The sequence below is a fragment of the Schistocerca piceifrons genome, chromosome 4 (assembly GCF_021461385.2).
Source record: "Schistocerca piceifrons isolate TAMUIC-IGC-003096 chromosome 4, iqSchPice1.1, whole genome shotgun sequence".
NCBI lineage: Eukaryota > Metazoa > Arthropoda > Insecta > Orthoptera > Acrididae > Schistocerca > Schistocerca piceifrons.
Genome location: NC_060141.1, coordinates 546,360,961 through 546,381,960, shown reverse-complemented (window position 1 = coordinate 546,381,960; position 21,000 = coordinate 546,360,961). Strand labels below are relative to the sequence as shown.

At 43.6% G+C, this 21,000-nt stretch overlaps 1 protein-coding gene across 1 annotated transcript in view; it reads right to left on the bottom strand.

The window, feature by feature from the left end:
* LOC124795994 overlaps window positions 1-18,182 on the bottom strand; it is a 32,527-nt gene extending 14,345 nt beyond the window's left edge. The window contains exons 1-3 of the mRNA XM_047260075.1: window positions 18,147-18,182; window positions 15,164-15,283; window positions 361-653 (exon numbers count right to left, since the gene is read on the bottom strand). Coding sequence (XP_047116031.1) covers window positions 361-653; window positions 15,164-15,283; window positions 18,147-18,182 — 449 coding nt within the window. The remainder of the gene's footprint in view (window positions 1-360; window positions 654-15,163; window positions 15,284-18,146) is intronic.
* Between the last annotated feature and the right edge of the window lie 2,818 nt (window positions 18,183-21,000).

Here is a 21,000-nt window from a genome sequence, read left to right as displayed (position 1 = left end):
TCGATGGGTACATCACGTAGCTATAGAGGAAGTACTGAACTGAATTGAGATAACAAATGCAGTTTATAACTTGCCTAAAAGAAGGGAACAGGCGATTGAACACCCACTGAGGCATTTGTTAATCGCCAGTCTAGGGATAAAAACTTCTGTATGAGACCATCTACAACAAGCCTTTAGTAGCTATGCGGAGACGAGAAGGCTTGCAGAGAAAAGAAGAGTACTCTGAAGATTTTTATAAAACCCATATCCGGACTAAAGACCACAAAAACGAATACAGAAGGTATTCCTCACAACGAAATGAGCCTTGCGAATTATTCTGGGATGGAGAGGTATTCTTGGAGCAGTAAAATATATGCTCACCTGCAGTCTGCTTGCAGAGGATTGTACGCTGTAGTTCCGGAGCACGATTCGGGTTGAGAACCTGCGTTGACCTCGGTGCAGATGTGGTACGTCTGGCAGTCGTACGGGTCAGGGAAGGATCCGATGCCGTGGCACGTGAACTCCTCGCCGGGCAGGGAAGAGTGGCACTCAGAGTCCGCTGACGCGACGCAGGCAGCCTGCTCTGCGCTGCACTTCTGATCCGCGCTGGAGTCGCATACTGCCACCACCGTGGCGTAGAAGCCGCCTGAACCATCCCCCAAACACACCAGCACCTGCACAAACACAGCAACGTGCTTTGAAGAGATGTGGAAAAATTAGAAAGTAACACATGTTATTTTTTTTTTATTTTATTCAAACACAAATTCCTGCTCCTGCGCAACGAAACCACTTTTAGAACCCAGACGAAATACAGACGTTGGCTATTAGTGACTGTTGATTAAAATAAATGGGCAAAGTTGAAAATTTGTGCCAGACTGGTATCGGAACACAGGTCTCCTGGTTAATACGTAGATGCGCTGACCACAGCGTCATTGAGACACAGCTCTCATTTGAACCGCGCTGGGTACCGTTAGCACGCCTCTCGACAGGCCCAAACTCTCAACTTATCCACACTCTACTAATGTAGCACCCCTTGCACATTATTCTCCGCGCGCCCACACACACACACACACACACACATATATATATATATATATATATATATATATATATATATATATATATATATATATACAGGGTGGTTCATTGATCGTGACCGGGCCAAATATCTCACGAAATAAGCGTCAAACGAAAAAACTACAAAGAACAAAACTTGTCTAACTTGAAGGGAGAAACCAGATGTCGCTATGGCTGGCCCGCTAGATGGCGCCGCCATACGTCAAACGAATATCAACTGCGTTTTTTTTTTTAAATCGGAACCCCCATTTTTATCACATATTCGTGTAGTACGTAAATAAATATGATTGTTTTAGTTGGACCACTTTTTTCGCTTTGTGACAGATGGCGCTGTAATTGTCACAAACATATGGCTCACAATTTTAGACGAACAGTTGGTAACAGGTAGGTTTTTTAAATTAAAATACAGAACGTAGGTACGTTTGAACATTTTATTTCGGTTGTTCCAATGTGATACATGTACCTTTGTGAACTCATCATTTCTGAGAACGCATGCTTTTACAGCGTGATTACCTGTAAATACCACATTAATGCGGCTAGAAAAAAACCGGACTGATGCTGGAAAAAACATTTATTTACAATTATTTACAATTTCATGTTATCTCCTTCAATGTACTCTCCTCCTCTGTCTCTACACCGCTCCATACGAATTTTCCACTGTTCATAGCAATGCTGCAGATCATTTTCGGTAAGTCCATACATTACTTCCGTCGCTATTTCTTTTACTGCTTCAATAGTCTCAAATCTAGTTCCTTTCAAAGCTGACTTGACTTTAGGGAAAAGAAAAAAGTCACAGGGGGCCAAATCAGCTGAGTAGGGTGGATGATCTAAGATGGGAATGTTGTGTTTTGCCAAAAACGTCTTCACTGACAACGCACTGTGAGCTGGGGCATTGTCTTGGTGAAGGATCCATGACTTTTTTCTCCACAAATCGTTCCGTTTTCTCCGTACTCGCTCACGTAGGGTAGCCAGGACGCTAATGTAGTAATGCTGATTCACTGTTTGTCCCTCTGGTAGCCAATCAATGTGCACAATCCCTTTGATGTCAAAAAAAAACAATCATCATTGCCTTGAATTTCGATTTTGACATTCGTGCTTTTTTTTTGTCGTGGAGAACCAGGAGTTTTCCAATGCATCGATTGGCGTTTAGTTTCGGGATCGTAAGTAAAAAACCACGATTCATCGCAAGTAATAACATTTTGTAAGAAGGTGGGATCACTTTCAATGTTTTCCAGGATGTCAGAACAAATCATTCTTCGGCGTTCCTCCTGTTCAATTGTGAGACACTTTGGAACCATTTTTGAACACACTTTGTTCATGTTGAAACTTTCATGAAGAATCTGCCTAACACTTTCCTTGTCAACTCCTGTTAACTCAGACACTGCTCTGATTGTTAAACGGCGATCTTGTCGAACAAGTTTACCGATTTTTTCAATGTTTGCATCAGTTTTTGCTGACAATGGTCTGCCAGTGCGAGTGTCATCACTGGTCTCTTCGCGGCCATCTTTAAATCGTTTAAACCACTCAAACACTTGTGTTCGCGATAAACAATCATCGCCGTACACTTGTTGTAACATTACAAACGTTTCACTTGCAGATTTTCCTAGTTTGAAACAAAATTTGATGTTAACACGCTGTTCTTTCTGTGCACTCAACATTTTCCGACGCACAGACAAAACGTCAACTACTTAAAACAGACGCCACGGGCAGACTGAGTGCAGGTGGCAGATGAAACTCGAGCAGTAGGCGGAGCGAGAGTCACGTGACAGGCCACGCGACTTTCAGCCTTATTGCATTCGTTTTATTGTTTCACCAGTACTAGTCCGGTTTTTTTCTAGCCACACCTCGTAAATGCTCAAAATCATGTCCGACCTCAATGCATTTGGCAATACGCGTAACGACATTCCTCTCAACAGCGAGTAGTTCGCCTTCCGTAATGTTCGCATATGCATTGACAGTACGCTGACGCATGTTGTCAGGCGTTATCGGTGGATCACGATGGCAAATATCCTTCAACTTTCCCCACAGAAAGAAATCCGGTGACGTCAGATCCGGTGAACGTGCTGGCCATAGTATGGTGCTTCGACGACCAATTCACCCGTCATGAAATATGCTATTCAATACCGCCTCAACCGCACGCGAGCAATGTGCCGGACATCCATCATGTTGTAAGTACATCGTCATTCTGTCAAGCAGTGAAACATCTTGTAGTATTTACTATTAAAAACAGTCTCGATGCCGGCCGCGGTGGTCTTGCGGTTCTAGGCGCTGCAGTCCGGAACCGCGGGACTGCTACGGTCGCAGGTTCGAATCCTGCCTCGGGCATGGATGTATGTGATGTCCTTAGGTTAGTTAGGTTTTCGTAGTTCTACGTTGTAGGGGACTGATGACCTAAGATGTTAAGACCCATAGTGCTCAGAGCCATTTGAGCAGTCTTGATCACGATTTATTTATCAAGGTGACCGGTTTCGACCACTGCTGTGGCCATCTTCAGACCATTGAGTAGGAACCTCTTTCCGTTGGAGAATCTTGTAGTAACATCGGTAGAACATTACGTAGGAAATCAGCATAAATTGCGCCATTTAGATTGCCATCGAGACAATGGGGGACAATTATCCTTCCTCCCATAATGCCGCACCATATATTAACCCGCCAATTTCGCTGATGTTGCATTTGTAGTAGCCATTGTGAATTTTCCGTTGCCAAATAGTGCATATTATGCCGGTTTACGTTATTGCTGATGGTGAATGACGCTTCGTCACTAAATAGAGCGCGTGCAAAAAATCTGTCATAGTCCCGTAATTTCTCTTGTGCCCAGTGGCAGAACTGTACACGACGTTCAAAATCGTCGTCATGCAATTCCTGGTGCATAGAAATATGGTACGCGTGCAATCGATGTTGATGTAGCATTCTCAACACCGACATTTTTGAGATTCCCGATTCTCGCACAGTTTTTCTGCTACTGATGTGCGGATTAGTCGCGACAGCAGCTAAAACACCTTCTTGGGGATCATCATTTGTTGCAGGTGGTCGTTGACGTTTCACATGTGGCTGAACACTTCATGTTTTCTTAAATAACGTAACTATCCGGCGAACGGTCCGGACAAATGGTTCAAATGGCTCTGAGCACTGTGGGATATAACTTCTGAGGTCATCAGCCCCCTTGATCCTACAACTACTTAAACCTGACTAGCCTAAGGACATCACACACATCCATGCCCGAGGCAGGATTCGAACCTGCGACCGTAGCGGTCGCGCGTTTCCAGACTGAAGCGCCTAGAACCGCTCGGCCACTCCGGCCGGCACGTTCCGGACACTTGGGTGATGTCGTCCAGGATACCGAGCAGCATACATAGCACACGCCCGCTGGGCATTTTGATCACAATAGCCATACATCAACACGATAGCCGGCCGAAGTGGCCGTGCGGTTAAAGGCGCTGCAGTCCGGAACCGCAAGACCGCTACGGTCGCAGGTTCGAATCCTGCCTCGGGCATGGATGTTTGTGATGTCCTTAGGTTAGTTAGGTTTAACTAGTTCTAAGTTCTAGGGGACTAATGACCTCAGCAGTTGAGTCCCATAGCGCTCAGAGCCATTTGAACCATTTCAACACGATATCGACCTTTTCCGCAATTAGTAAACTGTCCATTTTAACACGGGTAATGTATCACGAAGCAAATACCGTCCGCACTGACGGAATGTTACGTGACACCACGTACTTATACGTTTGTGACTATTACAGCGCCATTTATCACAAAGCGAAAGAAGTGGTCCAACTAAAACATTCATATTTCATTACGTACTACACGAATATGTAATAAAAATGTGGTTTCCTATTTAAATAAATGCAGTTGATATCCGTTTGACCTATGGCAGCGCCATCTAGCGGGCCAACCATAGCGCCATCTGGTTTCCCCCTTCAGGCTAGACGAGTTTCGTTTTTTTGTAGTTTTTTCGTTTGATGCTTATTTCATGAGATATTTGGCCCGGTCACTATCAATGGACCACCCTGTATGTATGATCAAAAGTATCTGGACACCTGTCTGGAAATGACTTACAAGTTCGTGGCGCCCTCCATCGGTAATGCTGGAATTCAATATGGTGTTGGCCCACCCTAAGCCTTAGCTTCTACTCTCGCAGACATATACGTTCAATCTGGTGCTGGGAGGTTTCTTGGGGAATGGCGGCCCATTCTTCACGGAGTGCTGCACTGAGGAGAGGTATCGATGTCACTCGGTGAGACCCGGCACGAAGTCGGCGTTCCAAAATATTCTTTAGATATTCTATAGGATTCAGGTCAGGACTCTGTGCAGGCCAGTCCATTACAGGGATGGTATTGTCGTGTAAGCAGTCCGCCAAAGACGGTGCATTATGAACAGGTGCTCGATCGTGATGACAGATGCAGTCGCCATCCTAGAACTGCTCTTCAACGGTGGGAAGCGAGAGGGTGGTTAAAAACATCAATGTAGGCCTGGGCTGTGATAGTGCCACGCAAAAGAACAAGGGGTGCAAGCCCCCTCCATGAAAAACACCGCCACACCATAACACCTCAGCCTTCCGAATTTTACTGTTGGCACTACACACGCTGGCAAATGACGTTCACAGGCCATTCGCCATACCCACACTTTGCCATCGGATCGCCACAGTGTGTACCGTGGTTCGCCAATCCACACAACGTTTTTCCACTGTTCAATCGTCCAATGTTTTCGCTTCTTACATCAAGCGAGGAGTCGTTTCGCATTTACTGACGTGATGTGTGGCTTATGAGGAGCCTCTCGACCATGAAATCCACGTTTTCTCACCTACCGTCTAGCTGTCATAGTACTTGCTGTGGATCCTGATGCAGTTTGGAATTACTGTGTGGTGGTCTGGATAGATGTCTGTCTATTACACATTATGACCCTCTTCAACTGTCGGCGGCTCAAACGGTTCAAATGGCTCTGAGCACTATGGGACTCAATATCTATGGTCGTCAGTCCCCTAGAACTTAGAACTACATAAACCTAACTAACCTAAGGACATCACAACTGTCGGCGGTCTCTCAGTCAACAGACGAGGTCGGCCTTCGCGCTTTTGTGCTGTACGTGTCCCTTCACGTTTCCACTTCACTATCACAGCGGAAACGGTGGACTTCTGGATGTTTAGGAGCGTGGAAATCTCGAGTACAGACGTATGACACACGTGACACCCAATAACCTGACCGTTCGAAGTCCGTGAGTTCCGCGGAGCGCCGCTTTCTGCTCTCTCACGATGTCTAATGAGTACTGAGGTCGCTGATATGGAGTAACTGGCAGTAGCTGGCAGCACAATGCACCTAATATGAAAAAAAGTATGTCTTTGGAGGTGTCCGGATGCTTTTGATCACATAGTGTATGTGTATGTGTACGTGTGTCTGTGATGCATGCCAGACTCGAACCCTTACGGGAATGAGCGAAATGCAGCAGATAGTGAGGTTAATGTGAAAGGGGCACTACATTAGTAGTGTCTGAAGAAGCTGAAAATTTAGGTCTATTGGGAGGGCTGCTGGAGCTGCCCAAGCAGTTGTGATGGCCACTCTGTCTGGATGGCGCAGTGATAAGCGCATCTGCCTACTTAGTAGGAGACTTGGTTTCTTATCCCCGTCCAGTACAAGTTTTCTGATTTTCCCGTTGATTTACATCAACGCCCGTTCGAAACCAATGTCTATACTTCCTTCATGCCTTAATTCACATTGGCTCTGGATCAAAATAATGTTCTTTCTTTGGGACATGTCTGAAGGACCAGACACCACATATATATGAAACTGCTCTTATTTCTTTTTGTAACGGGAAAGGAGGGTGCTGGTTGTTGCCGCATTTGAATGTTCGTTCAGAAATATCGATACTGGTTTTAAGCAGTTGCCGTGAAGACTTTCATGCGCTTTCTCGGCTGATACCTTGAAGTGCAAAGTGTCCATAATTAAAGTTTCAGTTACAAAACGCTGTAGAAAGAGAACCATTGCTCAGAATAACGTCAAATTTGAACAGCATATTGTTGACGCAGAGGGAAACGTTATGGAAAAACTGCGAAAATTTGACCAATAGATGGCGCTGTAAGCGTCAGAACATCCATACTAACAGTTGAGCGCAGCGTGGCTGTTTTCGGTTTCCGTTAGCGACGCCCATCATGACTGTCTTCATGAAAGATCGCGCGCTGCTGTTACAGCTCTTTTACAAGAACGGTGACTGTGCGCTAGTAGCCATGCAGAGGTTCCAGGCACTCAAGGGATTGAGAAAAGGTATTGATTTGATGTCTGCAAAGAGTCTGGAGAAAATTGTTACAAAATTCGAAAAGACAACTTCGTTTTCAAATGCAATGTGATAGAGGGAGGAAAGCAGTTCATTCAACGTTTCTCGAAGCATTGCAGGAAGTGTCGAGCGGTAATGTGCAAACATGCAGTTCACGGGGAATGCCTCGAACGTTGGACATCTCTTTGAGCATTATGTACAAAATCCTATGCAATATCTTACACCGCTGTCCATACAAAGTTAATCATATTCAGGAATGGCTTTCTGCTTGATGCTCGCGTGGAAGTGAACGATGAATGGCCATGGAAAGTTATATGGACGGAGGAGGCCCATTTCTGTCTCGAGGGACACATCATTATCCGTGACTGCAGAATGTGAACAAAGGAAAATTTGTAATGATTATAATGATTATAAAGAATCCGCCTCGATTGCAAATAGAAACAGGATGTTGACCTAGGTATCGGCGTGGACAACCACGCCTCCTTCGGGACACACTAAAACTACAAACTACACTACTGGCCATTAAAATTGCTACACCACGGAGATGACGTGCGAAATTTAACCTAAAGGAAGAAGATGCTGTGATATGCAAATGATAAGCTTTTCAGAGCATTCACACAAGGTTGGCGCCGGTGGCGACACCTACAATATGCTGACATGAGGAAAGTTTCCAACCAATTTCTCATACAGAAACAGCAGTTGACCGGCGTTGCCTGGTGAAACGTTGTTGTGATGCCTCGTGTAAGGAGGAGAAATGCGTACCATCCCGTTTCCGACTTTGATAAAGGTCGGATTGTAGCCTATCAACATTGCGGTTTATCGTATTGCGACATTGCTGCTCGCATTGGTCGAGATCCAATGACTGTTAGCAGAATATGGAATCGATGGGTTCAGGAGGGTAATGCGGAACGCCGTGCTGGATCCCAAAGGTTTCGTATCACTAGCAGTCGAGATGACAGGCATCTTATCCACATGGCTGTAACGGATCGTGCAGCCACGTCTCGATCCCTGAGTCAACAGATGGCGACGATTACAAGACAACAACCACCTGCACGAACAGTTCGACGACGTTTGCAGCAGCCTGCACTATCAGCTTGGAGACCACGGCTGCGGTTACCATTGACGCTGCATCACAGACAGGAGCGCCTGCGATGGTGTACTCAACGACGAACCTGGGTGCACGAATCGCAAAACGTCCTTTTTTCGGATGAATCCAGGTTCTGTTTACAGCATCATGATGGTCGCATCCGTGTTTTGCGACACGCGGTGAGCGCACATTGGAAGCGTGTATTCGTCATCGCCATACTGGTGTGTCACCCGACGTGATGGTATGGGGTGCCATTGGTTACACGTCTCGGTCACCTCTTGTTCGCATTGACGGCACTTTGAACAGTGCACGCTACATTTCAGACGTGTTACGACCCGTGGCTCTACCCTTCATTCGATCCCTGCGAAACACTACATTTCAACAGGATAAGGCACGACTGTACTGGCCTTTCTGGATACAGAAAATGTTCGACTGCTGCCCTGGCCAGCACGTTCTCCAGATCTCTCACCAGTTGAAAACGTCTGGTCAATGGTGGCAGAGCAACTGGCTCGTGACAATATGCTAGACATTACTCTTGATGAACTATGGTATCGTGTTGAAGCTGCATGGGCAGCTGTACCTGTACACGCCATCCAAGCTCTGTTTGACTCAATGCTCAGACGTATCAAGGCCGTTATTACGGCCAGAGGTGATTGTTTTGGGGACCAATTTCTCAGGATCTATGCACCCAAACTGCGTGAAAATGTTATTCATATGTCAGTTCTAGTATAATATATTTATCCAATGAATACCCGTTTATCATCTGCATTTCTGTATCTAAAGAGGCATGGTCGAACATTAATACAGGAGGCCAAAATGGCAAAAGACTCTCATAAAATTAAAAATAAACTTTACGTGTGTGCCACGTCAATAGCTGTACTTGGCTCAAACGTCAGAAGCGTGCTTCCTCAGTCCAGCCAACGTTCGGTGGGCCGCCGGCTCTCAGGTAAACTAGTACGCACATCATCCGGTACCACTCCATTCTGCAAACGTGAATGTGTGGTGCGAGTTGACGAATTCATTTGTCGTAGGGGCAAATTTTTCTAAGAGATGAGTCCTGCGGGTCCTGCTACCCATACCCATGCCAGCACTGGTAAGCACTGGGAGAGTCTTTTGCGCACAAAAGTCATTCCAGCTCTTCATCAACGAAGATGTTTGGGTAGGATCATTTTTATGCAGTCCGTCCCCCGTAGCTAAGTGGTCAGCGTGACAGAATCTCAATCCTAAGGGCCCGGGTTCGATTCCCGGCTGGATCGGAGATATTCTCCTCTCAGGTACTGGGTGTTGTTTTGTCCGAATCATCATCATTTCATTCCCATCGACGTGTAAGTCAACGAAGTGGAGTCAAATCGAAAGGCTTGTACTCGGCGAACGCTCTGTTCGACAGGAGGCCCTAGTCACATGACATTTATTTGTTTTTATGCAAGATGACGCTCCTCTGCACCTTGCATAGCCAGTGAAGCGGCTGCCGCAGAGGCATTTCGCAAATCCTAGAATTATTAGCTGTCACTTCCCTACAGCCTGGCCACCTATACCACCAGATCCTGTGACGTTTGGCTGCGGGGCTATCCGAAGAATGTTATGTTCAGTGTTTCAATTACGAACGTAGCTCAATTAAAGGTAAGTGGGACTCTTGCACAACGCGTGATCCCCGAGAAACTGCGACCTGTTGTGAAACATGCTGGTTTTCGATTTCAACTTCTGGTTGAAAACGGTGGATAGCATACTGAACATGTATTGTGCCTGTCACACGACAGTTAGAAACCGATGTGATTTGGTTTTTAGGCGTGTTTTGGCTCCAGGACAATAAAAAACCGATTTTTCTCATCATATAGGGTGGGATCTTTCCATGATGGATGGGCTTACCTAACTAACAGTGCCACAACTGTTGACTGCCGGACCTGTGCAGTCATCCATGTTGAGCAGTATGGATGAAGTACTGTGCAACTCAAACCATAGCCGTCGTATTGCGATTCATTTGTAATTTGTAGCTGACGTTAAGACGCTTACAGCGCCACCTACTGGTAAAATTTTATTTAAATCTTTTTTTGTGTATGTGCGTTTTCCATGACTTCAATGGCATGGTATTCAAATTTGACGTCATTCTGAGCGGAGGTTCTCTTTGTACAGCGTTTTGAAGCTGATACTTTAATTACGGTCACCCTGAACGTGTGTATCACGACTTCCCAGAGAAACAATCATGTCGTACTGAAAACAGCTTTTGGTTTCGACTACAGAACAAAAGTTTTGCTGGAAGTCCCTTACACATCCTCCACACAGTTCCATTTCCACATTTTAGGAGTCCTGGAGATAGATATTCGTGGCCACAAAGAGGTGCCCTCCTGGATGCTTCTGCAGGCAACTGCAATATTTTCCCATTGAAGGTTTTGACCGTCTTGTCTCCAACTGGAATAAGTTTATTAACAGTTATGGCGGTTACTTTTGTAATAATAAACAGTTTACTTACTTTTATTCCGTCCGTCTCGTTTTCATTTGACTACCCCCAACAGAATGATGTTATCTACTTTGGACGTAACTTTGACCACATACCGAATTTGTTTATGTATCGACGAGGACTGTGCAAGGGATCTAAAATGAGAGGACGACCATTCGCAGCAGTGTAACACGATGTAAGAACAACTGATGTATAAATACTCTGGCCAGCAGGCAACGGGGAAAGGTCACTGACGATTGAAGCGTATATTTCAGATCGGAGGTGTCATGTGGTGCTTCGTAGGGGTTTTTTGTACCACGATGGGCCCACTTATTCAGATTACAGTGAAAAAAACCAGAATATTTATTTCAACATTCTCAGTGACGAAGCGTTGGCCTTTCTTGCCTGCGATGAATCAGCTGTGGGCACTCCCACGTTCAAATACGGCAACGCCCGTGTTCAAAGGTCTGCATGCGTACGTTCCCCACCCGACGAACACTCAGGTCCCACCTCTCGGGGCCCGGGAAGTCAGCAGGTTTTAATCTCAGAGAAAATGTTTGGGACTATTTGGTGCAAAACATGTAAAGCAGCAGTCAACTTCCCCGTGATCTGGTAGCTCTACGATATCCATTCATCAATGAGTGTCTTCATTTACATATGGCATATCTGAAAGGCCGGTGACGTAGAATATGTACAAGAACCAAGAGGGAACAATGAGACTGGATGAAACAAGAACGAAATGCTCCGATTAAAAAGGGTCTAAGACAGAGATGCATTCTTTCGGTGCTACTGTTGATCCTATATATCGAGGAAGCAATGACGGAGACAAAAGAAAATTTCAAGAATGGGATTAAAATTCAAGATGAATGGATATGAATGATAAGATCCGTTGGAGACATTGTTCTCCTCAGTGAAAGTGAAGAAGTATTACAGGCTCTGTTTAACAAAACAAACAGTCTAATCACTGCGGAATTTGGATTGAGACTAAAGCGGAAAAAGACAAGCTAGTGGGACGTAGCGAGAAATGAGAATAGCGAGAAACTGAACATCACACTTGGTAGTCACTAAGTAGGTGAAGTTAAGGAATTCTGCTATATTGGAAGCAAACAAAGACGGTCGAACCAAGGACGACATAAAAAGCAGAGAGGTACCAGAAATGATGATATTCTTAACCAGGAGGAGTCTACTGTTGTTAAACATAGGCCTTAATGTCAGGAAGATATTTCTCAGAATGTGTGTTTGGAGCACAACATTGTATGGTAGTGAATCATGGACAGTGAGAAAAACGGAACGGAAGAGAATCGAAGCATTTGAGATGTGGTGGTACAGAAGAATGTTGAAAATTAGGTAGGCAGATGAGATAAGAAATGTAATGATTCTCCGCAGAATCGCAAAGAAAGGAATATATGGTAAACACTAATTAGAAGAAGGGATACCATGATAGGACATGTGCTAGGGAAGCAGCGAGTAACCTCCAAGGTGCTAGAGGAAGCTGTAGCCACTGGCCCCAAATGGGGTTGTGTAAGCTATCTAGTGTGCCAGTACAATTACTTTTACGTTCATAAGTTCTCAATTCCTTTTTTATTCGTTGGTCTTCTGGTTTCATTGTAAATATTTACACAATTTACCCGATGTGTCTATATATATTTGTCGACAGCAGTGCTACTGATCACCGTAACTCTTGTTATAAATTACATGAAGGAGAATTAGATTATATGAAATGACGATGGACTTGAGTATAACTGTATAATAGATTTGCCATGAACATTTAAAATAAAATGCCCTCTTAACGTTACAGTAGGTACGTATGTCATTCCGTTTAGAAGTGAGAAACTTTAATAAGGCATATAATTATTTATAATTAACAACGGATCTCACTGTATCGAGACTATTTCAGTGCGCTTCACGTCAATTACTTCTATAGCACAAGCTTCAAAATGCTAATCGCTACATCGGAGGGTGTATTTGGTATAAATGGTAACTCCAGCTTCCACTTCGCTTTTCAGAGTAGTCGTGGTCCCTTGATAACTATAATTTCTAACATAAATTTCTTTCTGAATGTGGGCAAAACGAAACGAAATAAAACTGCACAACCATGCTTGATAAATGGACAAACGCATTGCAGCCATATTTCCACACACCGCTACTAAGAGCCATGCTATTAGTGCATGCAGGGTAGGCTCAGTTCGACAGCTGTAATCAGCGCACAAATGCTTATCTTGCCGAACATAGCAACAGCTTGCTAGTCTACTAACTAGCGTATAAATGGGTTATGTCATTACATCTACTAACTTGAATAATAAAAATGGCCAGAAGCAATAGTGTCAAATGGTTCAAATGTCTCTGAGCACTATGGGACTCAACTTCTGAGGTCATTAGTCCCCTAGAACTTAGAACTAGTTAAACCTAACTAACCTAAGGACATCACAAACATCCATGCCCGAGGCAGGATTCGAACCTGCGACCGTAACGGTCTTGCGGTTCCAGACTGCGGCGCCTTTAACCGCACGGCCACTTCGGCCGGCGCAATAGTGTCGTTGCATAAACAACTGAGGTGGCCACACGTAACTGGTGGAGCACACACTGCAGCAGACGACAGGCAACTGGGCCAGTCGCCACATTAAAGCACAGGGATAGACTCGCCCTGCCCTGAGGTCGACAATGTGACTCTGCACAAGGGCCATTTCGCGTGAGTCTTACCCATCGCCATACCTGAACCGTGCTGCGGCTCGCGCTGGTGCCGTTGCTAGGTTGGTATCGTTTAGTTGGTATAGTTATGGATATCGTCTTCTTCTTCTTGTGTTCATTGGCGCCACACCGTTTGCAAGCATTGTCTGTCTGCTAGTGGCAGCAACGGTGGTTATCGGTATCCAGTAACGGTGGTACTATCTTTGGGACACCGTTGTGGTGTTTCCGTGTCGTGTGAGTTGGCAGTTCGGTTGGGGACGGACGAGCAGCCAGATCCGAGCTGCACGTGCACACGCCGGGACCACTGGCGGCATGCATGCATAGCCAGATGGAAGGCCTGTAGTCGTGAGGGGTACAACCTCGCTGTCAACCGAACGCAGGAAGTTTAAGTTGAGTGGACCTTAATTCAAGTAGTGAAACCTCCACCATTGTGAGATCTCGCCATTTGCTTGTGTGTTGCTGCTCCCAGTGTCGCCGAGGTGAAGAGCAGTAAGTGGAGCGTTTGGGGAAGGCGAACTTAATTAGCCCTCCTCCACTTCTTATTATTAATCGTCACATTCTATATGTTATTATTTGTGAAGTTTGACCAGTGCTATTTTTCCTGCCTAATGGCCACTAACGCCCCAGTTACCTGCCCTGGGGCTTAGTGCATGTTACGGCAGTGTACTTTTCCTCGCCTTGCCACTGCTGTAGGCATGTAGGTCGACAGCTTCCTTGATTTGTAGGCCAGGTGGTGTGTTTTATTTTTTCTTCCTACTCTGGTAGTAGTGGTTCCTTTCTGCTTCCGGATGCTCTACACACCGGAGTCTGAAGACATAGTGCTGACTGCCGGTTCCGGCTTGGGTGTGTTATTCCATCGTTTGATTGGTGATCGGACGTTAAGTAGATTTGGCAAATGATTACTAGTCATGCGTTTAAACTGACACTTCTCTGAGTTACCGTCTCGTGAAGTGAATGCAACTCTTGGTTTCCTGTCTTATCGCTTGCGAAATTTGGGGGACTTTTCCGGGTTGATCCTTGAAGCAACGTCTGCGCACCCCCTCCCCCCTCCTTGGTTTGATTAGATTTCATGATTTTTTTAAATTAATAAATTTAATTTCAAGTTTGAAGATAGTTAAGTGGTTCTTAAGGGATTGGTAGTAAGACCTTCAGCCGTGAAAATTTTTTAAATTATTACTGTTGGGGCCTTCAGCCGAAAAATAGTTGAATTTGTTGATATTAAGATTTCAGCCGTGAGTGTTACTTGTCTGAAAATTTCAGTTAGACAACTGCATTCTAGCAGTGAGATTTTGATGATTGTTCTTTCAAAAATATTTTAATAACTGTAATTGCAGGTTGAAGTAGTTTAACTTGTTCTTAAGATAACTATTCAGGCCTTCGACTATGAAACAGTTTTAAATTATCACTATTGGGGCCTTCAGCCTAGAAATAGTTTTGAATTCGTTGTTATTAAGGCCTTCAGCCGTGAACACTTCTTGATTTATTGTCACCTTTGTTGTTGTTTCCAAATAAAGTGTACGCGATTGAAAAATAAACTAACCAACAGCAGTTGATTACGGCCCCGTCCACAATAGTAACCCAATCCTGCCTTCCTTGGTACCAGGTCTCAGCACCATCGGAAACAGCAGACTCACCTGTGAACAGTCGTCACTGCAGATAATCTCGCTAGCCGCTGTGCAGACTGCCCGTTGATCGTGTCTGAGCCACCACGACACCTTGCCGAGAACCGAGCTGGCGTGGGTGGCACACAGCAGCTGCAACAGAGAATGGTATGTTTCATAACAGCCCGCAGCAATTTCAGTGTGATTCATGGTTCGTCACTGATATGATACTCAATGTGTTGTTCCCGTAAATTGTTACTACCATTAATTAGGATAAAAATGTAACCTATCTTGTATATGGGCTACTGTTCATGCTGTATTTGACGAGCAATGTACAAAGTATAAATACGTTCTTATTTTTGACACTCTGAAGTTTCTTTGCGATGCAAACAGAAAATACTGAATACTTTGAAACAACGTAGTAGACAGATATAATTATTGATCGTATTCCCGAGTTTGAATGTAAATTTTCAGATCGACAAATCCAAGACCTTTATGAACCTAATAGTTATATTTTTATCATTTTTCCGGTTGTTGCCTCGTCTAGAGGAGCTTCTCCTTATGTTTTTAGGTTGTTTTAGTTCCTTTCACCAACGAGTAAAATGTGGAACTTTTTATTATTACCCTGACACTCTGTTAGATTTTCAGTGGCCCCGGTATATGTTGCCAACATAACATTCATATCACATGATAATGCTGACAGATGGATATTTAATTTGTGCGGCACACGTCGTGACCTTTGCGTCGTAATTAAGACATTACTCGGAACTCAATTATTAGTTAATGTATTCTTAATTTACAGTGAAAGCCAATATTCATTATGATTCACTGAATCAGAATATAAAAGGGACTTTCACTTTGTGGCAGTTGGACAGGCAAGTGAACCAAATTTATAAGATATTGCCTGAATAAGGTTAAGATCAGAATGGTAGTTCTAGACACACAAACAAATAATACTTATAATCGTTGCACTAAAATGGAATGGAACATCATTGTTATGCATACCAAACAATAGCACTTGATATCTGGAATATGACATTGGGCTAATATTTTGTGTAATGAAGGTGTTATGAAAGAAATGAAGGGTTTAGTATTGATGTTTTCATTAATTTGTATTAATTAACATACTATCTTGTGTGAGGTAATTCGTTTCCTGCTCCAACTGACAACGGAACCTCCCCATCGCACCCCCCTCAGATTTAGTTATAAGTTGCCACGGTGGATAGACCCTGAAAAACTGAACACAGATCAATCGAGAAAACAGGAAGCAGTTGTATGAACTATGAAAAAATAAGCAAAATATACGAACTGAGTAGTCCATGGGCAAGATGAGCAGTTTTAAGCGTAGACTGACCTCATAAGCGCCGTGGTCCTGTGGTTAGCGTGAGCAGCTGCGGAACGAGAGGTCCTTGGTTCAAGTCTTCCTTCGAGCAAAACTTTTAATTTTTTATTTTCAGACAATTATCAAAGTTCAGGCACTCACACATAACCAACTTCGCTCGCCAAAATTCCAGGACATGTTCAGATTTGCTTGGACATATGCAGGATTTGACGGTCTACACACGGAAAAATTTGAAAACGTTAAAAACATATGTTTTGACACAGCACAGGGAAAAGTGTGCCACTGTCAGACTTTTGGATTCATTTGTTGCAGTTTATGTGACAAACTCTTATGTTTTCATCACTTTTTTGGTAGTGATTATCACATCCACAAGATAACCTAAATCGGGCAAGGTAGAAGATTCTTTTTACCCATTCGCCAAGTGTACAAGTTGGGTGGGTCGACAACATATTCCTGTCATGTGACGCACATGCCGTTACCAGTGTCGTATAGAATATATCAGACGTGTTTTCCAGTGGAGGAATCGGTTGACCTATCACCTTGCGATCAAATGTTTTCGGTTCCCATTGGAGAGGCACGTCCTTTCGCCTACTAATCGCACGGTTTTGCGGTGCGGTCGCAAAACACGGACACTAAACTTATTAAAGTGAACAGAGACGTCAATGAACGAATGGACAGATCATAACTTTGCGAAAATAAAGAAAAATTTTTCGCTCGAGGGGAGACTTGAACCAAGGACCTCTCGTTCCGTAGCTGCTAACGCTAACGACGGGACCACGGCGCTCCTGATTTAAGATCATCTTTGATGTTGCCTATGATCACGTGGACTACTCAATTTGTATATTTTGCTTATTTTTTTATAGTTCCACACAACTTCTTCCTGTTTTCTCGATTAATCTGTGTTCAGTTTTTCAAGGCGTATCCACTGTGCCAACTTATAACTAAATCTGAGGGGGGTGCGATGGGGAGGTTCCCTTGTGAGTTATTTCAACAGGCTCTTTCTTTAAAAGTATCTAAAACCAAATGATACAATTTTTCATACTTTATGGTGGAACTAGGTCAACAAGACTATCTTCCCATAAATGTATTATCTAACTCCTAATAAATATTAGTTCTACCTGTCAATAAATGTGTTAGCAGCAATATATACAACAATGGTTGCTGTGAAAAGCAACAGGAAGTTTTAAGCAATCTTATATTGTAATCATGTTACATTCGAACTAGCTATTCATATGTGAGAAATTATGTTACAGAACCAAAGAAGTTTCCCACAGAAGCAATCCATGAGACAACGACAGAGTACTTACATCACTTCCTAAACGTTGATCGTGGTGTCTGTATGAGAACTGTATCACAAGATTTACATTTCTAATGAAGAAATGGTCTTTTTAGTGCTTAGTGTAGCAAATTATACAGTAACTAAATTATTACTGCAGACATCTATGACGCTAACTGCTGCAGGCCCATCTTACCATTTCATCACATTTTCCTCTATAGCAGTTTAGATGATTCTTATCACGGTTATCTGATAATTTCTGGAACCGTTTCTTCTCTTATGTTAGCGTAATTCTGAAACTGTTGTAAATCTAATAGCCCAGTTGTTAACAGAGCTTGCAACGTGACGAGAAATATGAACAGTCATATTTGTCTAATAGTCATATCAATCTCACTTACCAGAAAGGCAATCTTTACACCTGTTGATAGCTCCATGTCAGTCTGAATTATTTCGAATGTATTGGACCAGCTCTTTAAATACTTCGCTCTAAGCTTGGTTTATCAAGAGACCTATGAGATAGTGTTCATATCAGAAAACTCATTGCACAATACTTTATATTTTTGACGACTGTTATCGAAGCAATTAATGCAGTATGAGGAATTATTTACGAATGTCTTCGTACTTTCATAAGCGGAGTTCGATTGTATGGAACTGGTGCATCTAGAGTTGCAATATACACAATTAAGTGGACGGGACACTGCAGTTACATTCAAGGTTTTCTGGGTTTCAAGTGGGACTACTGCACAACAGTCTCCGGAATGTTACCCATCTCGCTGAGAATGTGTGTGGGAGTATCATTACTACCATTATTTCAGTCATTCATTACACTGCCTGCTTTACGTTGTTTACCAAACGACAATTACTTCCCTTTCCGTGCAGTATGATTTTTATCTTCACTATAAAGTATGCTACATTTCCTCCGTATCTACATTCGGTAGTTGATAACATGAGACCTGGTGAATGCTCTCAGCCTAATGCTCCTGTATCGCTCCATATCTCAAATCTAAGCAAAAGTTATATTCTCGTTTTTTAATTTCTTTATGTTTTAAATTTTCTTTTATTATTAATTCTGGCGTGATCGTGCGTGAATAAATGCTATGGAGTGAGGCAACTTATTAAAATATGCAAGTAATTTCTTAAATAAATAATGTTTGTAAAACATTACTTTTATTGGGCGCGCTTGACAATGATTTTCTGACTAAGGTCCGTTTTGATTCTTTTACCTCTTCAAATGAAAACTTCTTTTATCGCACTTCGAAAACATTTGCTCACCGAACAAATACTTCGTACAGGACTGTTTATGTGTATTTCATGAACACGGAAACTTTCGCTATGTCAAGACGCAGTATGGCTGAGGATGACTTTTAACATAAAATGAAACAAATATTAAGTAATATCCCTATATTCAATTATCACACATAATTTGAATGTGGCGCGTGCAGCCGGTACATTTCAATGGTCGCAGCGACTGCCGCGGTCATGCGCAGTCATGTATTCTCAAGTGCGGCTAACAGCTGTTACTTCATAGTCCACCTTGCAACACGTTGACAATTTGCTAGTAGTTCCGTTTGTGCTTGTGCGGAAATCATCACAGTGACAGAACACTACATGGAGCATTCAGTAGGAAATATGCTAATGGCTAATTGTGCTATGCAGTTATATCTATAATAGGTAAAATAATCTTAATAATGTTGCATCTTCTTAAACAAATACAGTCCGTTTTGGTTGATTGTCTCATTGGACAATGTTGGTTGCTTTTAAAATATCTTTGGCTGCAGATTTACGAGTTGTCGTGCAGTATTCATACACACAATTCACTACGAGATCAAAACTATCCGCACAACCCCAAAAACATATGTTTCTCATATTAGGTGCGTGTAGCTCCCAACTACCTCTAGGTACTCCATATCAGCGACCACAGCAGTCATTAGACATCGTGAGAGAGCAAAATGGGGCGATCCGCGGAACTCACGGACTTTGAATGTGGTCAGGTGATTGGGTGTCACTTGTATCATATGTCTGTACGCGACATTTCCACACTCCTAAACATCCCTAGGTCGGCTGTTTCCGATGTGATAGTGAAGTGGAAACGTGAAGGGACACGTACAGCACGAAAGCGTACAGAGCGGCCTCGTCTGTTGACTGACAGAGAGTCGTAATGTGTAACAGGCAGACATCTATCCAGACCATCAGATAGATATTCCAAACTGCATCAGGATCCACTGCAAGCACTATGGCAGGCGATAAGTGAGATAACTTGGATTTCATGGTAGAGGGGCTACTCATAAGCCACACGTCACGCAGGTAAATGCTAAACGACTCCTCTCTTGGTGTAAGGAGCGTAATCATTGGACGGTTGAAAAGTGGAGAAACGTTGTGTGGAGTGACGAACCACGGTACACAATGTGGCGATCCGATGCAGGGTGTGGGTATGGCAAATGCCCTGTGAACGTCATCTGCCAGTGTGTGCAGTGCCAACAGTAAAATCCGAAAGCGGTGGTATTATGGTGTGGTCGGGTTTTTCATGGAGGGGGCTTGGAGCTCTTGTTGGTTTGTGTGGGACTATCACAGCACAGGCCTACATTGATGTTTTAAGCACCTTCTGGCTTCCCACTGTTGTTGAGCAATTCGTGGATGTCGACTGCATCTTTCAACACGATCGAGCACCTGTTCATAATGCACAGCCTGTGGTGGAGGGGTTACACGACAATAACATCCGTGTAATGAACTGGCCTGCACAGAGTCCTGACCTGAATCCTGTAGAACATTTTTGGGATCTTCTGGGACGCCGACTTCGTGCCAGGCCTCACCGATCGACATCGATACCTCTCCACAGTACAGCACTCCGTGAAGAATGGACTGCCGTTCCTCAAGAAACCTCCCAGCACCCGATTGAACGTATGCCTGCGAGAGTGGGAGCTGTCGTAAAGGCAAAGGGTGGGCCAGCACCATATTGAATTCCGGTATTACCGGTAGAGGGCGCCACGAACTTGTAAGTCATTTTCAGCCAGGTGTCCGGACACTTCTGATCATATAGTGTATATACAGCAATAACGGAGAGGTGAACATTGTTTCTAGTATTTTTTTGTTACGCAGACGTTATTGTACATCGATATTATTGTTCTCTCTTTGGAATCAGAAAAGTAACTTAATTCATAATCTTCACACTTATGTACTTATCTTCACTGTTTACCAAGGTTATGTGACATATGGTTGAAGAGCGGTGGATAACGATTCATAATATCTTGTTCC